This window comes from Trichechus manatus, unplaced genomic scaffold (genome assembly GCF_000243295.1).
Source record: "Trichechus manatus latirostris isolate Lorelei unplaced genomic scaffold, TriManLat1.0 scaffold00180, whole genome shotgun sequence".
NCBI classification, from domain to species: Eukaryota; Metazoa; Chordata; class Mammalia; order Sirenia; family Trichechidae; genus Trichechus; species Trichechus manatus.
In genome coordinates this window covers 838,376-855,898 of record NW_004444116.1, presented here as the reverse complement: position 1 = coordinate 855,898, position 17,523 = coordinate 838,376, and the positions used below count along the sequence as shown (strand labels likewise).

Sequence of the window (17,523 nt, the reverse complement as noted above, 5' to 3'; positions counted from 1 at the left end):
ATCATAGAGGTAGGATTTACAACACATAGGAAAATCACATCAGATGACAAAATGGTGGACAATCACACAATACTGGGAATCATGGCCCAGCCAAAGTGATAATTTTGGGGGGACACAAAATGATTTAAATAATTTGACATCTGTGGTGAGTTGGAGCCAGTATATATAATGCAGTGTGTGCATTAGAGAACACAATTCAATCCATGATACTCGTTATCTGACTTTTCACATTTACGACAATAGTAAAAAATTTAGTATCTGATTATTTTGTGCATTAATGACTTATGTCTGGCAGTAGCAAATGTATGAGGTGAGGGTAACGCTGGCTGTGATGGTTAAGGTTATATGTGAACTTGGCTGGGCCTTGATTCTCAGTGGTCTGGCAGTTATGTAATGATGTGGTTTGGCAGTTATGTAGTGGTGTAATTTGACAGTTATGTAATGATGTAGTCATCCTCCATTTTGTGATCTGATGTGGTCAGTCTCTGTTTTCACATTATGCTGATTTCACACAACGACCTGGTCTTTGGAACATAGCCATGTCGATAAGTGAGGATATGGTATACACACACACTGCATTATATATACTGGCTCCAACACACCACAGATGTCAAATGATTTAAATCATTTAGTATAAGTTCTCTGGCCCAATCAAAATAAGTTAGAAATCAATAACAAAAAGATAACCAGAAAAACCCTTTATGTTTGTAATTTAAAAATATCCTTCTAAGTAACTTTGAGTCTAGGAAGAAATTACAATGGAAATTAGAATGTATTTTGAACTGAAAAATAATGGAACTACTGTATGATAAAAAACCATGGGATGCTGTTAAAGCCAAGCTTAGAGGTAAAAATATAAATGCTTAAGTTAAAAATGAAGAAAGGGTTTTAAATTAGTCATCTAAGCATCATATCAAAGAGTTAGAAAAGAACAAATTCAACCCAAAGAAAGAGGAAAGAAAAAATAATTATGGGAGTGGTAATTAATGCTATTGAAAGTTTTAACAATTGATTCTCCTCTATATTGTACCAGGTGCTGTCTGTGCTCTCTTACCACCAGTGATGGGTCCTCCTTGCCAGGTGATCCATTTCCAAAACTGCATCTTAGTGCCTGCTTTCTCAGACCACCCCTGGTATCAACTGTCTCAGGTTTTGTTCTCTGGAAAGCTGACTGAGGCAGTTTAGTACACATGTGTGAAGGATGTTTATTAAGGTGATCCCCAAGGATCAACACCTGTGTAAGGGAGCGAACGGAAGTAGGAATGGACAGAGGGAGAAGTCAAAATGTGATATGGAGCCAACGACCACCTTGGCCAAACTCACAGGTAACTCTGGAGCTAGAATGGGCCACCTTTCATAGCTGTCCAGAGTTGGACTAAGGTGGTCTGGCCTTTATACTCCTATATCCAAGTCATTGTATGTAGACCACCCCAGGAAAGGGAGTGACGTTTGGTGAGGCAGTACTCTGTAACTGAGGCAGTCATTGATGGGGCTGACAGATGGAGGCTATCTGCCAATAGCACTCCCAGCAGTTGGGGTGAGAAGCCCTTCACTGAAGGACAAGCTGGGCAGTCACATTTTCTACTCCATTTAGGTTGCTGTGTTCCATTTTTTGAATACTTATTCTAAGAGGACACCAAAAAGTAAAAATGTATCAACTGCCTAATTTTGGTTATTCTAATCTCATGGTACAGAACAGCAGTGAGATGGATGGAGAATAAAAATAGATTCAATCCTTTGAAGTTTTAACTATATAATCCATGAGCCAAAATACATTTTATCCACACATACACTGAAACATACATACACACACACGTATTATGGTATAACTATTTTAATTTAATACAGCACTGAATTTCAATTTCTTAAAGACTTTTGGTCAAATACAGTTATTCATCACTTTAATATTCTACTGGTTTATTTTCTAAATGTCAACTAACATGTAGGAAAAATAGCTAAATTAAGATAAAATTATAATGCAATCAAATTAATATCAAGAATTCTTTTTAATTGCAACCAATGACACAAAACAATTCGTGTATAAATTTTTGAATGAGAAACTAATTTGCATGGAAACTTTCACCTAAAACACAATAACATTAAAAATAATACAATTAAAAAAGAATTATTTTGAAAAGTCCAGTGTTTTATAACTTTACCTCATAAATTTGAGTGCAACTATATACAATTTATATAGTTCCATTGTTTCAAAAGAACCAACTAGTAAAAGACACCGGTACATTTGGATTATAGCATATTTTAGGTGCCACTCCATATTCATATCATATATACCCCCTTTGCTGTCGAGTCGATTCCTACTCATAGCTACCCATATAAGACAGAGTAGAACTGCCCCATAGGGTTTCCAAGGCTGTAATTTTTACAAAAGTAGACTGTCACATTTTTCTCTTGCAGAACTGCTGGCTGACCTTCTGGTTAGCAGATGAGAGCTTAACCACTGTGCCACAACGGTTCCTTATATCACTTATAAACCAAAAAACCCGTTGCCGTGGCGTCCGACTCGTAGCAACCCTACAGAACAGAGTAGAACTACCCCATAGTGTTTCCAGGAGCTGCTGGTAGCTTCCAACAATCGACTTTTTGGTTAGCAGCCAAGCTCTTAAGCACTGTACCACCAAGGCTCCATATCACATATACATACTCCTAATATTAATTGAGGTTAACTATGTAACTTTAGAGGGTTTTTTTCTTTCCTTAGAGAACAAATATTTTATAAAGTTACCATTATAGAACATTTTAGTTTTATGAAAAACCTAAATCCTTGCATGAATAGGCCATGCCTATACTCTCAATTTTACATTCTGAAATAATTTCACAATTAAAGCAGACATTATATACAAACTAATTTTTAAAGGCTTAAAACTCACAAAAAACAAAAACAAAAAAAATCTTTATTAATGGATTTTTTCTTCATTCTAAACCTCTGAGGAAATCCTCTATGAAATATTTTGTCTCCGTGTTTTATTATAACATACATTTAAATTATTCATTTTACAGTCATGTCAAATATACAAAATCAGAAATTTGGAATTACAAATCACCTAGATAAAAATAATACAATACAGTTTCCAAAAAGATGCAGGCCATACATATTGAGCTTTCATTCTGAGGCCTTAAGCAAAGATTCAAAGTAGTTTCCACCCCCCATCCCCATCTCAAGACCTCAGGCTTGATAAACTTTTAATGGTCAGCCACTCATTTATGTCCTGGGCAGATTGCTAATTAAACATATTAGGTTATATATATATATTTGTGCAATTTGAACAAATGGGAAATTCTGCATCAACTGGTCAATTGGCAGAATACTGTAACTTTTTTGTTGCTGTTGTTCTTGTGTGACAAGGTAATTCAGAAATATACTAACTAAATAGATAAGAAATACATAAACAGCTATATGGCACTTTGTCTTTGTCTTTTAATTTTGTTTTTCACAGTGTTGACAACCTATAATGCTACCTAATTATTATTTATTCCTTTTCCAAAAATGTTGCTATAGTTTTTTGAGTAATTAAAAGGAGAGTTCTGGAAAGATCCAAAGACTTGTCTATAATAAGCTATCACTGTTTTGACTTCATATCACTTTAAATGGCTTTAAATTTTAATCCTTCTCCTTTTTTTAGATTCCTCTATGCAAAATTCAATTACTCTTTGTTGGAAAAATTTCCTCCACTTTAGGATCTTGGCAGTGATCCTCCTAGCAATGGTGATTGTTAAAAGAGAAGATCTTTTTATGTTGTTGAAATGTGTTTGATAGGCTGAGATTAAGAAGAATAAACTAGAGATAACTCACAGCACAAAGAAACCTCCTAGAGCAGAGGAATGAAGAAATCATTGAGACACTACATGCTGAAAGGAAACTTAAAGACCATATTGTTAAACCCCTGCACTCATTTACAGCTGAAGACCAAAATATCAAAGATGTGAAAAACAAGTGAAATTGTGCACTACAGATGAGAAAATAAGTACAATTAAGTCTGTGTATACCTTGCTTATTGAGTAATCCATCCCTAGTCCCTTTGCTCCATCTGCAATCTAGTCCGGGTAAACACATCATCGTGGTAAACACATCATCGTGGTAAACACATCATCAGTCAGAAGACTTGATGCAGTGAGAAAGAGACCAGATGTGTGAACATTGCACAGACTTGATTCAGATGGTGTGGTCCTTCCAACCCGATTGCACACTAAACTGTTAACTTGCTCATCTTTTTCTCCTTGCTTCTTTCTTGCTATGTGTACTTAATCGATTTAATAAAGAGTGTGAAATAAAGAGTAAGATTCAAACATTTTTAATTTGGTCTGTGAGCATTTCTGTGCTGTGCCCTCTGGGATAGCCTGCCTGGTAGTGTACTTAGAAGCTACCAGGGCATTAATTCTCATATGATACCAATAAGGACCCCCACTCATAATAAAAATGTGAGAGAGTACCACTTGGACAGCAACCTACAGGAAGTGGGGAAAAATAGTGGAGAAGCATTTCGGTTAGAGGAAAAATTAAGTGCAAAGGGGTTGAGGTTATTGAATACTTCATGTTCATTGATCCCTGGGAAGATTTATGTGTGTGATCAAATTTGTAAGAGTCTATAGGAGAAATTATTTTATAATTATATAATTATTCAAGTCTAGAAATTTTTCTTTTCTTTTTTTTTTGGTACTACACATCTGCTCTACTTTGTGTAGTTTCCCAGTAGGTGCCACCTTTATGATCTGGTGACAATATCAAAAAAGGTGAGCCTCTGAAATAGATGTTAAAGGGTATTAGGAAATGGATACTCATCTGCAGAAATCATACACTTTTGAGAGGGTTGATATAAATGATGAGATTCAGGTGTTTTTCATATCAAGTAATCTAAGATAAGTTGTAATCAAAATAATGTAATGTGCTTATACAATGTCATAACTGAAAGAGAGTAAACTGCATGGAATCTAGAAGTGAATAACAAAGAGCTAAGCTTTGTCAGTATGTTTCTGGGTGAAAAAAGAGAGTGCTCTGATTCCAGTGAGGAAAACGTACATTTCTCTAGGTTGGAGAAGGACCATTTTACTCAGTTGAATAGCTTTAAGAAATGTCCTTTAGGATCTGATTCTTTTATATATTTCTATGTTCCAATCTTTTCAGTTCTCAAATTGTTCTTTAGGGGGAAAAAAATGCAGAAAAAATTACTTTGGGCAAATGATGTCAATTATTTAAGGTACCAGGTGTAAATTCCAATGTAAAACAATAAAGTGACATCTTGGTTTGGATTAGCTTAAATCTATTTCCCCAAGGCTCATCAGCAATGGCATAAATAATCAAGATTTTTCTGCAACAGAGGGTTAGACCCTTGGCTCACCAAGGTGGAAATAACCCACAAGATCTAGCTTTGAGTTCTCTTTTTTCCCCCTTGTTTATGAATTTTAACTTTCTAAATAATGGAGTTATCTGGGACCTGATGTATGAACCTTGTATAAAGGGATCAAATTCTCTCTGCATGCTTCCTTCCACTCTGCCCACAGATTTTACTGCCATCCCCCATATTCTTCCAGATATCTGCTTCCCTGCTGACAAATTCAAGTCATTTAAGCAGTCTCTGACAGCCAAAAGTTTAAAATATATATACACATACCTCCTCTGCATGCAATTTTAATAAGCAATAGCCTCTGTAATCTTTATCTTGAGCCTGGAGAGTGTTTAGGTTTAATTCAATCTCTCTAAATCTTCTTCCAGCTTCCTCTCCTGAATTTTATCTGCAGATTCCCTCATTCTGTAAAATAAAAACAGCACTAGAATTAACTGCTGATTATCTGCATTAGTGAAGGGGATTACAGACACCTGTACTAAGACAAGTAGTGATGAAAAAACCAAATGTATGGTTAATTTACTGTCCTCAAACATTTTGAGAGTGAGTTGGTAGAAGGAGTGAATATCTATAAATGAAGAAGGTAAAATCTCTGTTCTAACAGAATTGAAGGAGGAATACACACACACACGCGCAAACACTAGATATATAAAGTACAAATACATACATAACACATACACAACTGCCAGAGAGCTATCACAAAGATGTGAGAAGCTGACTGAACATAAGGTTTACAAGAGGTGGAGGACCTGAGAGACAACAAAGCTCAGCCTGGAGAGGCCAGTCGGGGGCTTCAAAGAGTCATTGAGACTTGAGTAGGCTTTGGAGGACAAGTTAAGATTTAGATACATGGCAAAGGAGGGGGGAAGAGCATTCAATTAAATGGATTTCATGAAGTACAAATTCTATCAATTCTGTGCTGTATGCAGATTCAATCATACCAAATAATGTGACGAAATTATACAGAAATTAAGACTCATCCCAATCCTCCAAGTGCTCTTTGGGAATCAGGATTCTTGGTCTAGGGAACTTAGCCTATATATTCAAGAGCAGGAGTTTTTGGAGATTGGCTGCTGACTCTTAATTTTAGCCAAAACTTGAGCTTTCTGAATCTACAGGATTTTTAATGGCCTCTGTCAGTCTTTTTCTCCTCTTCCTCCCCTCTAAAAGAAATTAATATCTAGAGAAACACTATCAGGTTTGGGGTTCTCATAAGTTTTCCTTTATGACAAACTACATGATACTCGGAACTTATTTCATACAAGAATTTTTTCCCTCTCTATTATATTTTTCAGTATACTGTTTGACATATAAAAGGAATATATGTAACATACATTTAAGGTATAAAGCAAATCATATCAAACACACAGGACCCAACTTCTAACCCCGAAACACGGATGTTGCCAACAATTTTATTTACCTTGATGCTTTTCCCCCATCCCCTGGCCCTGCCTTTATCACCAAGGTAGCCATTGTCTTGATTTTTTAAATTTATTTATTAACCTGTCTCATAAAAAAATAACATTTTTATAATCACACATACACACTTCTATATATGCTTAAACAATAGACAGTTTGGTTTCACTTTTGACTTTTGATCTTCATAAAACGATATATGCACCTTGGGTGATTTAACATGTTTCTGAAATTCAACCATTGCAGTTAAATTACTTCTCTGCTGTATGATATTCCATTGTGTGAATATACCTCAAAAAATCTATTTGTTTTGGCCACAAACATGTGGTTGTTTCCAGTATTTTCCTGTTAAGAACAGCACTGCTCCATTCTTGCTTATCTCCTTTTGCATGTGTGCAGAATATTCTCTCATGTAAACACCTAGCAATGATATTGTTGGGTCACTGGAGCACCCTAACTGGATTAAGGATATCTTTAAAAACCTGCAGCAAATATAACTCAGTGTGGAGGCATTCCCGAGCTGATTCTTGGCAAAGGCCAAAATAGTTTTAAATATGATATTCTTCACAGTTTAAAATTGGGAGATGGATTTTGATTTTCTGAGTTAGGGGTGGGGTGGGGAAGTGGGAAACAGCCCTCCCCCTGCTCTCATTTTCTTTTGAAATTTCTTCCAGTTAATAGAGAAAGAGTAAATGCAATAGTAACAGTGAAAAAGAAAACATGGAGCTGAACGTTGCCAGGAAAGCGACATTTTAAGATCTTTCGTCACTGTTAATGCTTCGCCAAATAATGGAGAAAAACTTCCTGGAAGGTGGAAAATCTGTTTTAAAAAGGAGGTGGACAGTAGGAAGTAGAAACAAATTCCATCCCTAAAGAGGAATTTCACTCAGAAATGTGAGCAGGTAAGATGTCAGGGTTCCTCCCACCACCCGGAATCCTTAAGTGCGATCCCACATTCAGGTGACTCACAAAGAAACGGATGGACAACTTCTAACCGCCCGCGCAGCGTCTGCATTGGCCATCGACTCCAACTCTTCCCACGATTGATGACTTGCGAATATTTGAATCCGGTTCCAACCTCCTTTCCTTTTCTATCTTAAAATTTTGCAAATCTAAGCTCAGGAAGAAGGGAGAGCCAGCATCACCCCAAAAGTAAATGTTTAAAAGAAAACTTAAGGGAAGGTGACCTGTATGTTTACCTTACTATTTATTAAGCTGCTAGGCCGTGGCAAGTTCTTCAATGTAGTTGTTGTTCGGTGCCGTGGAGACACCATGTAGCAGAGTAGAACTGTATGAGTTTTCTAGCCTATTATCTTTACCGGAGGAAATCGCCAGGTCTTCCTCCGCAGACCCGCCGGGTGTGTTCGAACCAACCGTTCGGTTAGCAGCCGAGCACTTATCCGTTTACGCCACCAGGGCTACAATAGTAGCGTACAAATGAAAGCGAACAGACTGTCCAAGGAATTATTACCGAAGAACTTTTGCCAGGTTGACAACTTAATTGTAAGTAGACTGGTTGGAGAAAACGGGTTTTAAATTTTTCCGTACTGGCTTTGTGTGAGGCTAAACCTGATTCTTCTTGATATAAAGCTACAGTATTTTCCCGAGCATTGCTGCAGTGGGACAAAGTAAATTGCTCGATTGTAACAAATATAAACCACTTACCGACAGTTAAGAAAAGTGAGTGCCAGTTCTCTTCGGAAAAGTGGGTGGCTCTGAGAAGAGCCTTTGGGGTGTGGCTGGGGCCGGGCCGATTGCTCTGCAACAGTGGCTCATTTGGAGCTGGTGTACTTGGTAACAGCCTTGGTGCCCTCGGACACTGCGTGCTTGGCCAGCTCCCCGGGCAGCAGCAGGCGCACGGCCGTCTGGATCTCCCTGGACGTGATCGTCGAGCGCTTGTTGTAATGCGCCAGGCGAGACGCCTCACCCGCGATGCGCTCAAAGATATCGTTGACAAACGAGTTCATGATGCCCATGGCCTTGGACGAGATGCCAGTGTCAGGGTGGACCTGCTTCAGCACCTTGTACACGTACACGGAGTAGCTCTCCTTGCGGCTGCGCTTGCGCTTCTTGCCGTCCTTCTTCTGCGCCTTGGTCACCGCCTTCTTGGAGCCCTTCTTCGGGGCCGGGGCAGACTTGGCGGGGTCAGGCATGGTCGCGACTTGACTGCCAAGAAGATCAAGAGAAAATGGAGAAACGAGCGCAAGGCTGTAAATGTCGTATATATTCCTGAGTACGTCATATATTAGCTTTGTCCAATCAAAATAAGTGTATTTCAAAACCACAATTCCATTGGTTTAAGCGTGTCATTTTTAGCCAATGGCATAGCTTCATTTTCGCGCCCAGTAATGGCTATAAGTACCGCAGCTCTAGGTATTCTGCCTTAGTTTGCTCTGCCTAGTCGTTATTATAGTATCATGTCTGGACGCGGTAAGCAGGGCGGCAAGGCTCGCGCCAAGGCCAAGACGCGTTCTTCTCGGGCTGGACTCCAGTTCCCGGTGGGCCGAGTGCACCGCCTGCTCCGCAAGGGGAACTACTCCGAGCGGGTCGGGGCTGGCGCTCCGGTGTACCTGGCGGCGGTGCTGGAGTACCTGACGGCGGAGATCCTGGAGCTGGCGGGCAACGCGGCCCGCGACAACAAAAAGACGCGCATCATCCCGCGCCACCTGCAGCTGGCCATCCGCAACGACGAGGAGCTCAACAAACTACTGGGCAAAGTGACCATCGCGCAGGGTGGCGTCCTGCCCAACATCCAGGCCGTGTTGCTGCCCAAGAAGACCGAGAGCCACCACAAGGCCAAGGGCAAGTAAAAAGTCGGGATTGCTTTCCAGCAATTCAAACCTCTCATTCAAACCAAAGGCTCTTTTCAGAGCCACCCACTTTATCACTAACGTGAGCTGTACTACACAGTTTCATTTCATCCAACAGATAATAAAATTTACAATTATCTCGAAATACTTACAGGTTTACTACAGAGGAAGAGAAGCCAAAAGATAATTGAGGCTTGCTTAGGAATATATATTTGGATTAGGGAGTAATCTTTTTAAATGAGTTACCTACCCCAAGCATAAAATTTATCTTTTAATCTTTACCCAGAGCCCCTGAATTCTAGAAGTCGAATTTTTCATAACAATAGTCCTTTATCTCCCTGTGATCCCTCAACAGGACTCAATGTCCACCCTGCTAAATGGCAATACAATGGTATATCAGATAACATCCTTGTCTCCATGGGAGTTTCAAAGACTAGAAAATGAAGTAAAGGTGGTGTGGAATTACATTAGGAAAAACATGAGCATGTCACCTAACAATAAATGTTATAAAAGATGGACATTGTGAATCATCTTCTTTACCTTACTTACCAGGTTCGAGCCCAAGTCCTGTCAATGGTTTTTACTGCCCATTTCCCTCACCATAATCACTCTTTACACCCCCCTTCTCAGCTCAAAGTCACCCTAGCTACAGAGGGCCTTCAATTCCTCTCCACCTCATGTATCAGCTAATGACTACTTTTCCTCATGAAGACATTTTTCATCTCTTACTTGGTTTCACTATTTCTGGAATTTCTATTGCATTTCTAGTCCATTGGAGTCTATTTATTTTCTGAGTCTCTTAAAATATTTGTGTTATGTTTAAATCTCAACTGCAATCATACATGCAAATGGTTTTCCTTTGAATAAAGTAGTGACCACAGCAATCATGAACAGGTAAATATTACCTCTTTTTTTTGATTTTATGATCATTTTGATGACCATTTGATGTTGGATGACCCAAATCCTGATTTTAGTGAATCAAATTATTGTTTCCTCTTTGAAAAAGTCTTCTGTATTGTTTGCGTGTGTGAATTTTAAACAGGAGCCCTTGTGTCACAGTAGTTAAAGTGCTCCGCTGCTAATTGAAAGATCAGTGGTTCAAACCCTCTCAGAACTGGAAATTTCGAGTAAATGATACAGCTCCTAGGAAGGCCAATGAGTTCTTTCAAATTTTAATAATAAAACATGCAATTATTATTATTAATGTTGATGATGTAATTACTAACACCTGCTTAAAGGCATAGTTTCTACTGCCCCCAAGACCCACCACACTGTTAAAATCGTGCCATTATGTTTTTTGGTGTGATTTATGTAAAGACTACAATTAGTAAATCCATAATCAAAAAATTAACAAAGAATGTAAATTTCCATGTTTTAAATAAAATAGTCAAGTGTGATATATCATTGTTCAAAATGCCACACATTAGCTGATTTTTAAAAATTGACTATTACTCCAGTGTCATTGGATAAAGCACCTACTATTCTCCTTTATTGTATGCATGAGATAAACTGTATGCATAATCAGAAAAAAAAATTGTTTTTAAAAAGGAAGATAACAATACTTGCAAAAAAATCTTGGTAAAATTTAGTTTAAATTTCAATTAAAGCCTGAAGAACTGTTTAGAGTGCACACTGTCATTTTGTACTATAAGTCATCTTCATAACAGATAAAGTTCACTTTTAGTGGCTCTTATGGATTGAATTGTGTCCCCCCAAAATGTGCTGTAAATCCTCACCTCTATGCCTGTGTTTATAATCCCATTTGGGAATGGGTTGTCTTTATTATGTTAGTGAGACAGGAGTAGTGTAGGGTGTATCTTGAGTCAATCTTTTTTGAGATATAAAAAGATTAAACAAGCCAAGCCAGAGAAGCAGAGATGGGGGAAAATGGATGCCATGCCACATGAAGATCACCAAGGAGCCAAGGAATTAAAGCTGAAGAGATAAGGCCCTTCTTCAGAGACAGAAAGCCTTCCCCTTAAGCCCTGTTGCAGGGGAAAAAAATCACAAAGTTTAATAAAGCAAAAAGAAAGTTTTATTTGACATATATTCAAAAACGCTAAAGTGGGAAATGGACAACCATGCTGCCAGAGCCATGTCTGCCCAAGTCCAAGGAAATATCACAGAATAGGCAAAAGTGGGAAAAGGGACGAGCATGCTGCCACCGCCATGTCTGCTCTGAGTCTAAAGACCATTACAGAATCATCTAAGTATATATTAACATTACAAATGGACAAAACCATTGAAAGCTTAGCCTTTTCAGATTGGCTAGAAACTGTGATCCTACATTTTGAATTCTCTTTCTTAACAATCATTGGTACAGGTTTCAGTAACGACAGTCAGGAGGGTCTTCATTGGTCCAACAAATTTCTATTCACTAAATGCTAATAGAAAAAGATTAGAGTAGGAAGTCTCTTGTGTTGTGTTTGATTGCCCTTACGTGAAAGTTTCTCTAAAAGATATTTTCCAAGATTATTTTAGCTATTGTCTTGATACCTCAGGGCCCAGTTGATGTGTCGTTGTGAGTCCTTGTGAGCCCAGCTCCAGCTGGGTCACATTCTCTATGCTCAATGAGAGGGAATAATAACTCCAATATTATTTCCTAAATCAGCCAGCACCCTGAATTCGGACTTCTAAACTCCTAGACTGTGAGAAAATAAAGTTTTGTTCGTTAAAGCCACCCACTCGTGATATTTGTGTTATAGCAGAACGAGATAACTAAGTCAGTGGCCAAAGATTTATAGAAGAATTATTTAAACTTTTTCTCTCTTTTCCATTAATTTCTCTCTCCACACTCTCCAAACAAACATAAAGGCACCTTGCAGCATCTTCCCATACTAGAGTTCTTGTGCATTTTATCCATTAGTTTACCAACTCCCTCAGGGTGGAAACTGGGTTTTATTTACAGTATATTTTCATCCCCCTAGACCCTAGATCAATGACAAGCCCACAGAATGTAGTCAATAAATTAAGTTAATTTCATAATAATAAAAATCTTCACAAAGGAAAATAGTGATATAAAATAAAAGCAAAAACATGTTGAAAACTAAACATGATTGAGATAGCATGGAAGCCTATAGGTTTAAAGTAAAATGTGGAGGATATTAAACAAATTCAAAAAAGGTAAACTAGAGGAGCGGGCCTTCAGATCAGAGATCAGAGGGGCAAAGATCAGCTGGAAAGAACTAAATTGCGAAAATCCGCTGATAGACCCAACTGTCTGATCTGCAACCCATCATGTGTATGCCACAGGACTGGGTAGCATTTAGTTCCATTGTGCATGGAGGGCCCACTGAATGGCACCTAATAACATCACTTAGATATAGTAAATCATCTGGGGAAAGGTTGATCTGGATGTCCTTATTAAACTGGTCTACATCCTGCTTCCTCTTCCAACCTTTCAATCTCACATTTAAATAAAATACTACTGAGGTTTATTGAATATTAATTATCTAGTCAAATACTGAAAAGGCTTAATTGAGTGATTTGCGGAACTGGTGCTTTGGAGGGATGTAGGAACTCTGGCCCAGGGTAGAAACTAGGAGCTGAGATTAAAGGACCCCCAGCTCACATACAAATTTCTGAGTCTCTCCCAAAAAAGGCCTTTCTAACTGCTTTTCCCCTAAGGTTGCTTTTTGTACTTTTATAAATTTCTCCTCCTTCAGACTTTTATCTATGCTTATTGTTGCAACCGTTTATATGAAAATATTAGCTAAATTAGTATGGTGGTAGTGTCTGAGGGTGGGGTTTTGGCAAAGAGAGAGCAGCAATGAGCCCATTAATGTGATTATTCTCCACATATATTTAGCTACATATTACGTTTCCCCCTTTATTGTTGTTCTTAGTTGTCATCAAGTTGATTCTGACTCATGGAGACACCATGTGTATCAGAGTAGAACTGCTCCATAAGGTTTACAAGTCTGTGACCTTTTGGAAGCAGATTGCCAGGCCTGTATTCCAAGGCACCTCTGAGTGTGTTTGACCCTCCAACCTTACAGCTACTAGTCCAGTGCTTAACCTTTTACATGGAACTCCCTATTTAGCTGTTAAAATGCCAATTAAAAGGTGTTTCAAAACATATAATTCCTGGTAAAGATTTACATACACATATTAGATATTTGCACAGAAGAATAATAGATGATAGATGTTTATTTTGTTTCAGGCTAATAAACATTAAAAATATATTTTAATCAAAGGAAAATTGTAAAAAAAAACTATAAACACGTTTAAAATAAATGTTGACTCAGTGTTAATAATAAGTAATAACACGTACTAAAAAGTAAATATTAATTATAATAAAAACTTATTATGAAGTAGGCTCTGTGGTAAGCATTTTGCTTAAATTATGTCCATTAATTCTTACAGTAACCCTATGAGATAAGTACTTGTTACTATCCCATTCCCACTTTATAGGTGAGGAGCAAAGATGAGCAAGTCAGCTGAAGTTAGTAAAGAAGATTTAATTTAAAAACAGGTTTTTCTAACACCAAAGTTTAAGCTCTTAACCAATCTCTAAAGCAAACCACTGGAGAATGAGGGGTTACAGTAGAATAGTTATAGGAGTTTTAAAATTTTCATTAATGTTAGAACTTCACAGTATAACCTTGATTTGTAAAAAAAAAATTACATTTATGCAAATAAATTATTTCCAATGATATATATATCCATATTATATTGTTAAATTGCATTATCTTTAGATTGTGAGACTAGATGGTCCCCTCCTAATGTGAATTTTTAAAAGTGTTCAAACATGAACGATTGCCTTTGTAGTAAAAATAAACAAATAAACCTATATTAAATATTGTATAAGAGCCACAAATAGTTGGGTTGTTATGAATCAAAAAAGAGATTTATTTTCAAATTTCATAAAATGATTCTACGGTTCCCCAGAAATCTTGATGAAACTAGCTTAAGCTTTAGAAAGAAAAATGAGAGACCTGCAGTACGAAACTGTGAAACCTCTAATTCTGCTACAATTTATAACGTTGATACAATAAAAAAAAGAACAGAATTTTCAGTAATGTTTCCAAGTATAGTGAACAAATAAATTTAAGTTAAATATGGACAAGATGAACTATTAAAAATGCAAAAGCTAGCTACTTAATGAATTGCTAGGGAATTAGTTAAAACTGTACTGAGAATTCAAAAGAAGGAATGAGATATTAAAAATCACTTTTTTGAAAATTCTTTGGATACGGTAAATTGATTAAAATATAATCAATGTTACAAAACCTCTTATACAGCACTATATAAATTTTCTTAGGAAATATTTATATGTGCGTTTATTTGTTCACCAAAATATTGGCAGTAGTTATCCATGTGTGGTAGGATAACAGGTTATTCACTTGCTTGTACTGTTTTGAATTTTCCACAGTATTAATGTTTTCCACAATATTAATGCTTTTGCATTCAAAAACAAAATTTTAAACTTAACACAAAACCACAATAACAAAATAGTTACCATATTACAAAACACAGGACTAGAGAACAAGGTCTTTTCCCCGCCCCCTTAGAGCTCCCTCCTCCACCCGGGCGGGATTTTCCGCCTCTTTTCTTGAGGTTCTCAGTTCGGTCCGACAACCGATGTATAAAGGCTGCCGCGGCCAGAGTCAGCAGAGTTCTGTCTTATCTCTAATCATGTCTGGTCGGGGTAAGGGCGGGAAGGGTCTTGGCAAAGGTGGTGCCAAGCGCCACCGTAAGGTGCTCCGCGATAATATCCAGGGCATCACCAAGCCCGCTATCCGGCGTCTGGCTCGTCGTGGCGGCGTCAAGCGTATCTCTGGTCTCATCTACGAGGAGACCCGCGGGGTACTCAAGGTCTTTCTGGAAAACGTTATCCGCGACGCTGTCACCTACACCGAGCACGCCAAGCGCAAGACAGTCACGGCCATGGACGTAGTCTACGCGCTCAAGCGCCAGGGGCGCACCCTCTACGGCTTCGGCGGCTGAATGTGCTCTTATATAACAACAAAAAGGCCCTTTTCAGGGCCCCCATCGTCTCACCTAAAGAGCTGTGATGCTGATTAGCCAGTTCTTTACTGCCATTTTTGCGCTTGGGCGGTTTGTGTAATCAACGGCGCATGCGTTTCTCACAGAAACGATAACGGCTGACTTTCCCAATCAAGGGCCTTCCACATTTTACAGAATAAACCGTAATATCTAGAAAAGACGAAGGTAAACGTTTAACTGCTACGTACTAAAAGGTCCCCCAAAGAAAACGCTGCGGTATACAGAATCTGCGTGCGATCTTGGCCTTGGTACAGAACCCAGCTTTTCGTTTGGCTGTGCGTAATTGCTAAGAATTCTGGGAGATTTTCTTGTAATTATCTGTGTGCGAGGTTTTGAGCTGCAATGTGAGGACTATTGTGCCTTAATCGTATTCTATTATGGGAGAAAACGTGTAGTGGATAATCACGAAGTGTTAAGTGCCTATTAAATATAGAAGAATGAAAGGAATGGGAATTGCATAAGGTACCTGAGACCTCTCATTCAGGCGCATTCAGAATGTATTAGGCCTTGTCCCTTCAAGGTTTCCCCTCTGATAGATCGTGTCATTTGCTCCTTGTTCTACTTAGCACACCATTATTTGGTTCCGTCGAGTCGGTTCCGACTCAGCGAGTCTATAGGACAGGGTAGAATTGCCCGATAGGGTTTCCAAGTGGCGCCTAGGTGGATTTGAACTGCCGACCTTTTGTTTAGCAGCCGAGCTCTTAACCACTACGCTACCAAGGCTACAGCTCACCCACCGGAGAAAGACCCAATGATTTTGCCTCTGTGCTGGTAGAATACTTAGAGGCGGATCGCCAGGTCTTTGTCCCGTGAAGCGGTTGATGGGTTCAAACCAATGACCTTTCTTCGGTTAACAGCCGAGCACTTAACCAAAGCGCCAGCAAGGCTCCTGTAGAGGATGTAAAGGTAAATATTATGATAGACCAATAGTTATTGCAACAACCTCCCCCTCCTGCCCAAAACACCAAAATAAAAAAACTGTTTACGGTCCTGAAGACACTCAAATTAGAATAATCATACTAGATCAAAGTTCCAGCAAATGAATAAAGAATTTTGTCAAAACCTAGGAGAAACTTATGAATTAACAGGAGAAAAATTGTAAAAGATTCGAGCAGAGCCACTCCTCCAGTATTTAAAAATGGCTAAGAGTATTTCATCTACAGCCTACTACTCATATCCCAAATTCTTGAAGCTCTAAAGATGTCTGAGGAAATTCATAGACACAGAAAATATAATCTTTCCTGTAAGAAAGGAAAAAAATTTACACTGATTGGAGCCAGAGAACTCTTTGCACTTTAAAGTATCTTTAGACTCAGCTGATAGCCAGCAGAATCCCTAGGGATGCCCAGGTGAAAACCTGCTGGAGCCAATTGAACTGCTTTGCTGAGGAGTGCCCCATATGCTGTTTAAACCAAGGAACTCCTTTGCTTGGTTTCCAGGGTGAATCTCATGTGGCAATCTCCTAAACTATTAACTAAAAGTTCTATTTCTATAAGAGTGAGGGTGGGGGAAAGGGAAAACAATTTAGCTTTTACAGTAACTCTTTTCTTATCTATCTGGGCCCGGCTGCCTCTCAGTTATTGGTTTATTCATTTTTATTTTTCCCTTTCTTACACTTTCTCTTTTTAGAAGATTGACTGCTTACTAAATGTCACTTTGTAACAAATCTAACATTAAAAAGGAGATAAAAGAAACAACCCACAAAGTTATTACACACTTCAAAAAAAGAAGTTGAAAAGTTGATGAGAAAAATACCAAAACAGCAAAACAGCAGAAAAGTTTTGGGCACCATATGCCTAAACCAAAAAAAAAAAAAAAAAGACAAACATTGTTCTATATCTTGTTTGGAGAATACATAGAACTCCCTCATTTCACAAAGAGTTAACCTTATGAAGGTCTGTTACTATTGTAGCTTTGCATTGATTTCT

General features: G+C 38.3%; 5 protein-coding genes across 6 annotated transcripts in view; 2 read left to right on the top strand and 3 right to left on the bottom strand.

Annotated features, from left to right (window-relative positions):
* Window positions 1-15,579, top strand: part of LOC101343646 (uncharacterized) — a 27,118-nt gene extending 11,539 nt beyond the window's left edge. The window contains 1 exon segment of the mRNA XM_012558658.2: window positions 15,205-15,579. Coding sequence (XP_012414112.1) covers window positions 15,205-15,535 — 331 coding nt within the window. The 3' untranslated portion in view covers window positions 15,536-15,579.
* LOC101341608 (histone H2B type 1-F/J/L) overlaps window positions 1-17,523 on the bottom strand; it is a 50,333-nt gene that overhangs the window by 17,530 nt on the left and 15,280 nt on the right. Inside the window, exon 2 of one of the 2 annotated variants that reach the window (XM_004387073.2) lies at window positions 5,677-5,765. The exons of the other annotated variant lie outside the window; for it this stretch is intronic. The gene's annotated coding sequence lies outside the window, so the exon portion shown is untranslated. Of the gene's footprint in view, window positions 1-5,676; window positions 5,766-17,523 lie in introns of those variants that run through there. 2 annotated transcript variants of the gene reach the window in all.
* On the bottom strand, window positions 5,631-8,992 carry LOC101341109 (histone H2B type 1-H). Its single transcript, XM_004387071.2, has 2 exons — window positions 8,442-8,992; window positions 5,631-5,765 (listed from the first exon to the last, which is right to left on the bottom strand). Exon 1 carries the CDS (start codon window positions 8,927-8,929, stop codon window positions 8,549-8,551), a length of 381 nt encoding a protein of 126 aa, XP_004387128.1. The 5' UTR covers window positions 8,930-8,992; the 3' UTR covers window positions 5,631-5,765; window positions 8,442-8,548.
* Window positions 5,657-17,523, bottom strand: part of LOC101342124 (uncharacterized) — a 37,962-nt gene continuing 26,095 nt past the window's right edge. The window contains exon 8 of the mRNA XM_004387075.3: window positions 5,657-5,765. The gene's annotated coding sequence lies outside the window, so the exon portion shown is untranslated. The remainder of the gene's footprint in view (window positions 5,766-17,523) is intronic.
* LOC101361903 (histone H2A type 1-D) lies at window positions 9,172-10,371 on the top strand. The gene has a single exon (XM_004387067.3). It carries the CDS (start codon window positions 9,194-9,196, stop codon window positions 9,584-9,586), a length of 393 nt encoding a protein of 130 aa, XP_004387124.1. The 5' UTR covers window positions 9,172-9,193; the 3' UTR covers window positions 9,587-10,371.